This window comes from Solanum dulcamara, chromosome 12 (assembly GCF_947179165.1).
Source record: "Solanum dulcamara chromosome 12, daSolDulc1.2, whole genome shotgun sequence".
Lineage (NCBI taxonomy): Eukaryota > Viridiplantae > Streptophyta > Magnoliopsida > Solanales > Solanaceae > Solanum > Solanum dulcamara.
The window spans coordinates 7,545,590-7,556,374 of NC_077248.1; the positions used below are offsets into that span (position 1 = coordinate 7,545,590).

The 10,785-nt window shown below is 34.5% G+C and overlaps 1 protein-coding gene across 1 annotated transcript; it reads right to left on the bottom strand.

Annotated features, from left to right (window-relative positions):
• Nucleotides 1-6,476: 6,476 nt before the first annotated feature.
• On the bottom strand, nucleotides 6,477-10,250 carry LOC129876530 (putative disease resistance protein RGA3). The gene is made up of 2 exons (XM_055951985.1): nucleotides 6,853-10,250; nucleotides 6,477-6,622 (listed from the first exon to the last, which is right to left on the bottom strand). The coding sequence occupies exon 1, from the start codon at nucleotides 10,240-10,242 to the stop codon at nucleotides 7,003-7,005; it is 3,240 nt and encodes a 1,079-aa protein (XP_055807960.1). The 5' UTR covers nucleotides 10,243-10,250; the 3' UTR covers nucleotides 6,477-6,622; nucleotides 6,853-7,002.
• Nucleotides 10,251-10,785: the final 535 nt, after the last annotated feature.

The window sequence follows — 10,785 nt, forward strand, 5'->3', positions numbered from 1 at the left end:
TAGATCTTGTAAAATAATTTGTGGAATAAATAATTAATATTGAAGTAAAATAAAAATTAATAATTATCTTTTTTTGATATATTAAAAATTATAAATAAAATTAAAAATTTATTTTTAAACTATTAAACAAGTTAAAGTGAACAAAAGGAGTATACATTTGATCAGCTCAACTTGGCTATGTAGCCCAATTAACTTTAAAATCTTATCAAAAAAACTTTTAGAAAATGTGTGTTTGATATGTTAATATATTCATGCTAAGGACTTTTTATTAATTTTATTTGATAAGTAGATGAATTCCAAATAAAAACAAATAAAATACTTTGTAATTGTTGATCGGATTGAGATATGTCTGATTATTGAACTCAATTCATCTCAGTCCAAATAACTTTTGGACAAGTTAATAATTCACTTTAACTTATTTTGATTCATCAAATTCAACCTTTTTACAATTAATTAGTTTAGTTCAATTTAATTCAATTATTTTAAAGCATACCTTTTTAAATAGAATAGTATGATAGTGACGGTTGAGCTATTCCTTATAGCCTATTTAGTCAAGCTTTTGAAAGCTAAAAGCACCTTTGTTTTTAACAAAAACATTTTCTTGGATTAATCTTGTCCTAGCTAAATTCTCCAGCGTGCTCGAGAATATATAAGAGTTTTCGAGAATATATAGGAGTTACTTAATGCCATCATGCAAGAGGGATATTCGTACTGTCCAATTGCAACTAGCAATCATCATAGGGAAATTTATGGGAAGTTACAATTCTTACCACGAAATAATGCATCTCTACACGTCTTTATAGACGTTTCTTGACCAGACGGCCAAGAGCTAACCAACAACTTCTAGGAGTGTGCCAGAAAGACTCCAAGAAACGCTACAACATACAACCATACGAAATCTAGCAAAGTGACTAGCATAAGTTGTTTCTCTAATAGAGACTGACTTTGAATGGTATTCAACAGTGTCAGTTTAATATTAGACCAACATGAAAGGATAACTGATTTTAGGAGCTGTGGGCTGGGCGTTCCGACTGGTCCATTGGACTCTGATTTCAGCATACGCGGAAAGCTCAACTCATTATCATGTGAAACAAAACTTAATCACTCATGACCCTTTCCGGGGTCTTCCACATGTTGGAAAATATAGGTAAATAATAATTGTTGGGAAACAATAAAAACTTCACAATAATAATATAACTTATTATTTAGCAAAATAGAAGTACTGAAAATTAAATAGATCCTTCTATTTAATTTATTTTAATATCAAAATAATAATATGAATATTTAGATAAATACTACTATAATAATATTATAAGTAATATATATATATATATATATATATATATATATATATATATATATATATATATATATATATAAATAATACTTGAGTCATGCTAGGCACTATCCTAAAAAACTATTTCAGCAGTGTAAAATATTTCCCCAGAATTAAACAAGCATTCTCTAATTAATTAGAGAATACATGAATCAACAAAATATAATACTACAAATTAAGCAAGTCAGAAGCGGGAGTTAGAAGTTGGCTAAGTACTACACTTTTTCTACTTATATGTCCTCAAGACTACAACTAATTTATAGATGAGTGTAGGTGGTGAGAGATGAGGCAATGGAATACACTACACTAACAAAATTTGGAGCCAAAGGAAATTAGAACATGTGGACAAAAAAAATCATATACTTAGTCATTAAGTAGAGATTTAAGTGTATTTGTCATCTTGATGACATAAGCGCTTAAGTCATAATTAATATAACTCAAATTATTTTAAAATATCCAACAATCTCCCACATATTTTAAAATAAGATTGAAATAAAAACAAGACTTGCTTAATTTTGTATGATCAAAATGTTATAGGTTTGGTGTCTTTTAGACTATGAACCAAACTTAAATTGACAAAATTTAACCTACAGAATTATTGGTGAAATATAAAATTTCTATGAACCAATGATTCTTATTGTAAGTCAGAGATTCTATCAATCACATTTTAATCCTCATAGTTTGTTGTTCAACAAAGTTTTGCGCCAATAGGCCATGTGCGTGCCTGATTATTCATGAGAGCTCTAGAGACTAGGCCAAGGTTTCATAGGAGAGGCCTCACTCCACTTCTCATATAGGTGAATTCATCAAGTGTATACTGCTCTGAATACACCTTAAGGGCAGCCCGGTGCTCTAAATACACCTTACGGACTATGAATTCATTAAGAGTTAATAACTCATTCCTCATAATTAGTAGCAATTCAAGCACTATCAGTTAGTGTGCAGTGTCAATATTGATTTGTTATTACCCATATGAACCTACTTCATGGGATCTCCAATCACATAAGTTGAGTTACCATCTCTATTGTCAATCATATTGGCCTTAACCCCATCTCTTTCGATGTTTGAGAATTAATTTTTTCCCCAGAGGTTTAGTCAGAGAATCGGCCGAATTCAATTCTGACTTCACATAATCAATGGATATTATTCCATCTCTTAGCAGCTGCTTAATGACATCATGTCTCAATTTCATGTGTCTACTCTTACAATTATAGGATTTATTCTTTGCAATAGCAATTGCGGCTTGACAATCACAGTGCATAGATATAGGAGGCAATACATCCTTTATCAAAGAGATATTTGCTAAGAAATTTCTTAACTACTTAGCCTCAAAACCAGCTAGCTCTAGAGTTACAAACTCTGACTCCATAATCGATCTAGCAATGATCGTTTGTTTAGCTGATTTCCACGATATTGCACCACCACCTAAGGTGAACACATATCCACTAGTGAAGGAAATCCACTATACAGGATACCATAATTCATGATTCCTCTTAAATATTTCATTAGTCTCATTAGTGCAGACCAATGCTCTTTATCGGGATTATGAGTATATCTACTAAGTCTACACACAACATAGGCTTTATCAGGTCTAGTAAAATTCATTAAGTGCATCAGACTCCCAATAATCTGAGCATATTTAGATTGAGCAACTGGGTCATCTTTTACTCTTTTTCAATTGAGGGTTAGCATCATAAGGAGTGGTCACATGTGTCACATCAAAACATTCAAACTTCTTAAGAAGTCTCTCCACATAATGTTCTTGTGATAACAATGTACCATTTTCACTCCTTATAACTTTAATTCCCAATATCATATTTATCTCACCAGATCTTTCATATCAAAATTAGTATACAAAAATAATTTGGTACTCTGCACAATATTTAAATTTGTATCAAATATAAGCATGTCATCAACATATAAATATATTATCACATAATCATTGTCTACCATTTTAGTATAAACACATTTATCCACTTCAATAGAAGAAAAACCTTCTCTCATTAAGACTTGATGAAATTTTTCATGCCACTGCTTAGGAGCTTGTTTACGACCATAAAGAGATTTAATTAATTTACAAACTTTATTTTCTTGTCAAGGAATAATACATCCTTCAGGTTGAACCGTATAAATTTCTTCTTCTAAATCACCATTTAGAAAAGTTGTTTTTACATCCATTTGATGAATAAAAAGCTTATGAATTGATTCTAAGACAATTAAAATTCGAATAGAAGAAATTCTAGTCACTGGTGCAAAAGTATCAAAATAATCAATATTTTGTTTTTGAGAAAATCCTTTTGCTTCTAACAGAGCTTTAGATTTATCTATAGATCCATTAGGATTAAGTTTCTTTTTGAAAATCCATTTACAACCAATAGGTTTTGCACCAGGAGGTAAATCAGTCAAAATTCATGTATTATTTTTCATAATTGAATCAATTTCAATTTTTATTGCCTCTTTTCAAAATTTAGCATCAGAAGAGGATATAGCTTTAGAATAATTTAATGGTTCACTGTCTATAAGAAAAGTTTGAAAATCATTTCCATAAGAAAAATATCATTTCCTAGGCCTTTTACTCCTTCTAAGTTCCTCAATACTAGAAATACTCACTATTTCTTTCAATAGGTGCATGAGAAATTTTATCAACAACAACAACAACAACAATAACAACCCAGTGAAATCCCACATCGTGGGGTCTGGGGAGGGTAGAGTGTACGCAGACCTGACTCCTACCAATGTAGGACGACTGTTTCCGAAAGACCTTCGGCTCAATGAAAGCATAGAAAAAGGTCAGACAAGAATATTAGAGTAAATAAGTAGATGACGAAAACGATCCAAACAATAGTATAATCAAAGCACAAAAAACAGTAGATATTATTATTGGATAATAACATAAATACCATAAATAACATACATCAGAGTACAAGAAATCATAGTGAAAAAATAGTGAAAAAATATAAGAATCAACAAAATCATATAGTGAAAAAATATGTTCAAAGAATTCAACATTCTTTGTTTCAATAACAATATTAATATCAAAATAATAATATGAATATTTAGATAAATACTACTACAATAATATTATAAGTAATATATATATATATAAATAATACTTGAGTCGTGCTAGGCACTGTCCTAAGAAATTATTTCAGCAGTGTGAAATGTTTCCCCAGAATTAAACAAGCTTTCTCTAATTAATTAAAAAATATAAGAATCAACAAAATATAATACTACAAAATTAAGCAAGTCGGAAGAGGGAGTTAGAAGTTGGCTAAGTACTACACTTTTTCTACTTAAATGTCCTTATAGATGAGTGTAGGCGGTGAGAGATGAGGCAATGGAATACACTACACTAACAAAATTTGGAGCCAAAGGAAATTAGAACATGTGGACAAAGAAAAATCATATACTTAGTCATTAAGTAGAGACTTAAGTATATTTGTCATCTTGATGACATAAGCGCTTAAGTCCTAATTAATATGACTCAAATTATTTTAAAATATCCAACACCACATACAAGGAAATAATATAACCAATTCACTTTCTGCCAAATGCAAATGAGTTTACGGAATACAATCTCCCTTGCCAATGATGACATTGAAACACATCCAACAGAAGCAGCATTTCGACAAGGTCCATGCTGGTGTTTCAAACATGAATCTGAAACACAGGAAACAGTAAAAAGTCAGTTTTGGCACATGTTTCCTCCTTGGAGAATGGAGAAACAGATCATTACAAGTAACCACTAAAAAAAGAGATTTTAGGAGAAAGCAAGACATATCAAGATGAACAGATATTGCTAAGGACATTTTAAGAGCCAATGGGGCATACACTCTTTGCGATAAGATTCATGACAACTATCTTTGTTGAAGTCCTTCATTCACGAAAGTTTTAATGAACGAAGAAATTTTCCTGTGAAGTGAAAGTAACAACAAATGTGTCATATATTCGTAGAAGTTCTACTGTCTAAACTCTAAAGCATGAAAATAAAACCAGAATTGCAGAAGACAAAAAGATTATTCTTTTATGAGTCTATTAAGAAACTTGCATAGATTTCTACCATATATAGGACTTGGCATTGTTCCATGAGAGTTTTCAATGTACTAAGAGAAGTAAATGAGATATAGATAAGTAGGATGATTTAAAAGTAGCATTTGGGGGGAAAAGAGAAACCATTCCAGAAAAAAAAAAGCATTGATCTAAAAAGCCACCATTTGCCAACTTACCTTGAACTTTCGAGCTTCATGCAACCACATGCAACCACAATCACTACTGAAGCAAAATGTTCCAATCTGTCCCCTGAAAATTAAACAGGAAAAAGGAAATACTGTTGAAGACGGTCAACAAAAACCGAAGAAGCTTCTACTATCAGGGGAAGTCACATTTCGGTCCAAAAGGAAGTCTGTCTGGATCAAAGCTTATGTGAGTGGCTTTCTGTGAGAAATGGTTCTGTTACCTCTAGCGTTTCATCAATAAGGAACCTTGTACCATAGGATATGAAAATTCACATGGCAGAAAGACAATTTTTCCTTCTCTACATTTACCAGTTATGACAAGCCAACGTTATGCCAATCGTAGTTGTCTTATCCAAAGGAATCTAGGAGAATAAGACGTGGCTGGCATGACGGTGTGAGGTGCTGTTAATAGTGCACATCCAGTTTGCCTTTGAACCACAGCAACCTCCCAGCTGCATCTATGAATATTTCAGTGGCACCCGATCATCCATTCTGTTCATTATCTTCATCATAGCACCTGAATAGATATGACAAATACTGAGATTCTTCTTATTTCGTACCAGTTGGGAGAGGGGAGGGGAGGGGTCAGACATTAATACTGTGAAAAAGAAAAACACGGAATTTATAAAGAATAAAGCTCTGGCAAAAGGGATAAAACAGCTTACATTCTAACAGTTCCACAATTTCATAAAAAGTTAAATACCAAGTCCCAATAAGAGTAGATATCAGTAATTATTCGTCAAATAAAATAGCAAAAACTTACATGGAGAATAAAAAGGCTAACACGGCCATGCAAAGAAAGAGGATAGACCTGTGTAGCTTCTCATTGAGCACCCTATACACTTTTGAGTTTTTTAATGTTTCATATGTAGACTAGAGTTCTCGGAAAAAGTTGTTCAGTACCCAAATACTCATGCAAGTGTCCCGTAATGAATCTACAGCTGAAGATTCTCTTCTTGATACAAAATTAAATGAAAATTTACCAAACATAATTGCCTGCCGCTCATGGGATACCGCAGCGAAGTTCTAGCATGACCTTGGAACTAGTAACCTATAAGGAAAATACACATAAATTTTCATGATTAAATCATAGCAAGATATACCATACTAGAAGAATTAGAAGAAGAAGAACAATTCGGTTCAGGTGGACAAGCATAGCACATATGCAATTGATTGATAATTTTGCATTTTTTAATGTCAAAATAGTTGCAGGTAAAAGTATTAAATTACATACAGTACTACTTTTCTGAAACTCGTGGAAAATTAGAATCAGAGACTTACGTAAGTTTTGAATCATCCTCCGGCCTCCCCTACTACAATATTTGGAATATGGGAAATCTTGGACAACTGGGAGTTGGTGCAACTTTCTTCTAACTTTGGGCAGCCATGAATTTCCAGAATCCTTAATTTGGTGAGGCGTCGCATGGCATCTCAGGATGGCAGATGCTCTAGTTTTTTGCAGTTACATAAACTCAACTCTTCCAAACGAACAAGGTTGCCGAGCCCATCCGACAGAGCTTCTAACAATGGAAAACCAGATATCCACAAAACCCGTAATTTGGGCATGGCATCGGAGAAGTTCAGATGTTGTAGCCGTCTGCACCTCTCTAGTGCTATTCTTTCAAGAGAAGTAAGGTTGTCAAGTCTATGAGGAAGAGCCTCGATTCCGAAATCATTTATTGTGATTTCTGTTAGGGCAGAGAGTTGCATAAGCTGATAGGGCAGAGAATCCCATTGCGTATTTCCAGACACCTCCAAACGACGAAGGGACGATAGCTGCTGAATGCCATCAAATATCAATTGGAATGCCTCAAAATCCACCATCTCTGAGAAAGGACCAATTCCCAAATGCCGTAACCCAGGGAGACGGTGAAGGCCCCCTGTGAGTACACTAATCAATTTGGGACATTCTGATATACTCAAATATGAAAGTGAGGGCATTTCCCACACCTGTAAAGGCAAGGAAACCAAGTTCTTACACCTGATGACCGACAAAGACTGTAGAGACAGGCATTGCTCTAGCATTCCACTTGGTAAACTGGCCAATCCATCACAATTCCGTAACTCAAGACTTCGGAGGGAAGTCAAATAGTTCTCTCCACTGGGAGCAGGAAAAGAACTGAAATTGGTGCAGCGGATAATACGTAAAGTCTCAAGAGAATGGAGATTGTACAAGCTTTGTGGCAATTCACGAAACTCTCCACATTCTGAGATCGATAGGTATTGAAGAGAAACGCTGTTGCGTAGCATCTCATCGGGAAGACAAGTGAGCTCTTTCACCTTATATACTCTAAGCTCTAAGAGAGATGTCAAGTTGCTGCACAAGTTCAACAATGGCATTTCACTGTCAACGCATTCAATCACTAATTCACGGAGGATTTCAAAGTGACTTGGAGTACTTTTTAACAGTGGACACACTGCAATCCTCAACTTCTCAAGCCTAGGAAACATTCTTACTCCAACTTCATCTCCCTTCCACTCAATAAGTTTAGCCATATCCCCCAATATTAGTTCTTTCAATGACGGGAACACTTGGATATTGCTGCTTGATCCAATATTGCTAACCTCAACACCATATAAAACAGGTCCAATGCATTCCAACTCATGGAATCCTACCAGCTCAAGATGCCGAAGGAATTTCAGTTGGCCAAGCGATGGAATTTCTTTGCACCTTTTGCAACCACTTAATTTCAACTTGACCAAATTTGGTAGCAATTCTTCACTGAACCATGAAGGAAATCTAGTCCCCAAATAGTTCACCACTTCAAATGTTTTCAAGTTAGGATGCGGTTGAAGACCATCCAACACATGCTCATCATTGATCTCACAGCCTTCTGATTCATCATGGGACCATAAATATGCCAGCTTGTAGATATTTGGCTTCTCCTGTAAATATGCTCTTCGAGCCTCTTCTTTATTTCCGACCAATTGGAGATGTTTGATCGTCAATTCACCTCTAAGGTTTTTTAAATGACCTAATTCCTCTATTTGACGACCTTTCTTTAAACCTACGCAGAAAAACTGTAGCGTCTGAAGACTAGTCAATTGCCCCATATTAAGTGGCATCTGAAACTGATCATGAATTCCTGATAGGTAATCACAGCTGCAATATATGTGTCTCAGACTTATCATATTTGCCATTTCTTCTGGAAGCTTCCTGAGTGAAGGACAGTCATTGACTCTAAATGTTTGCAAATTGTAGAGCTTGCAAATGGAGTTGGGAAAGTCTTTGATCTCAGTGTTGGAGAGATCAAGATATCTCAAGTATATTAGCTTGCCGATTTTGGCTGACAACTCCTCCATCCAAGATCCGGACAAATTTAAAACTCTCAAGAACTGAAAGCTCAACAGCATATCTTCAGATATATTTCTTTCCCAGAACAATGTGCACAAACGTCCTGGCTCGTTTATCTTATCTATTTGATCACTTGGTGATTCCCATCCAAAGTATCGAACTTGAGAAAGATTTTCTCCTCCAACACTCTTTTGATCAAATAGTTTAGACTTTAAGATATCTCCAGCCAAATCATGCACAAAATCATGCATCTTACAGAGTGTTATATTGTTGTACACATCTAGCTCAACATCTTGCAGCAAGGAATATTGCAGCAAGAGTTGGAAGAACTTGTTCCCGACGTCTTCCATCACAGTGGTCTCTTGACATGGACGAAGAAATCCTTCTGCCATCCAGAGTTGGATTAGTTGGTCCTTTTCAAACTTAAAATCTTTTGGAAACATTGCAAAGTAAGCAAAACATTTTTTTAGATATGGAGATGGTAGATAAACATAACTGAGTTTTAGGATTTTCTTTAAGCTATTTTCTCCATTATCATCTTCACCTGCAACAAGGGGGTTTTCATCAAGAATTGCCCGACATTCATGTTTCTCCTTGTTGCGCAAGAGGCCTCCCAACACACTTGCTGCCAACGGTAGACCTTGACACATTTCAACAATCCTGTTCTCCTCGCTCAGTATTTCCTCCGGTACTTCCCCATCAACAAATGCTTTTTGTTTGAAAATAGACCAACATTGATCTTCTGTTAATTTTTCCAACATATGAGGACCCACTGCTGCTACTGTGGACGCCACCAGTTTCATACGAGTCGTCACAAGAATGCAGTTTCCTGTGGAAGTGTTTACTCCTCTCAAGCTGTCCATGAACTCATCCCACACTGGAAGGTCAACACGCCACAAATCATCTAAGACAAGCAAATATCTTTTTCCTCCTAGTTCATCTCGGAGTTTCTTGACTATTATATCCCTGGTTTGGACCTCAAGTTTTCTCTCTGTCAACGATTCGAGGATCTGTTGAAGAAAGCTCTTAGTGTCTGACATTTCAGGTAGACACAACCAAACTCTCTTTTCAAAGTTTTGCTTGATTTGTTCATCATTGAAAATTCTCTTAGCAATAGTAGTTTTCCCTAAACCCCCCATGCCCACTATGGGAATGGCGCACAGAACAACTTCCATTCTCATGTTCAACATCTTCTCCTTAATTTCAGCAACATCCTTGTCTCTACCAACGACATCCGAAGCAACTACTAAGGAATCTGTTTCTCGAATCGGTAGTATTTGCTGAGAAGGAACTATGAGTGATTGGAGACCGAGGTCTTTGGCTAACTCATTGATAGCCCTCAACTCTTCATTGATGTTTTTTATTTTTCGAGACATTTTGCTCCGAAAAGCATAATTATATATAGATAATATATAATTTGTTATGAATATTTTTTTATGCAAAAAATACAGCACATTAATTTAAAATAGTAAGATATGATACATCGTTTATTTGTAAAATCATATTATTAGTTTATGCATTATTCAGTAAGTTTATGTTGTTTAGCACATTGGATTAGCTAACAATATAAGCATGAAGTTAAACATAATTAAAGTTCTGGTATAAGAATTATGAGATCCAAAATGGCGTGATAAAAAAAAAATTGAATGAATTATTTTGTTTTCTTCTCTTTTGAATGAATCATTTCTTTTATTTTTGTGTATGGTTAATAACCGAATAAACGAACCAAACCAAATCGAAACTGATAGCAACCAAACCGATGGATGTATATTTTAATTGGTTTGGTTTGATTTTGATAATTTATAAAACCAATTAAATTGGTTTGATTTTGATTTTGATCAATAACCGATCCATATCGACCCGTGAACACCCCTATTTAGAAATATTTTTTGGATTTTTTATCCTTCATTAAAAGATTT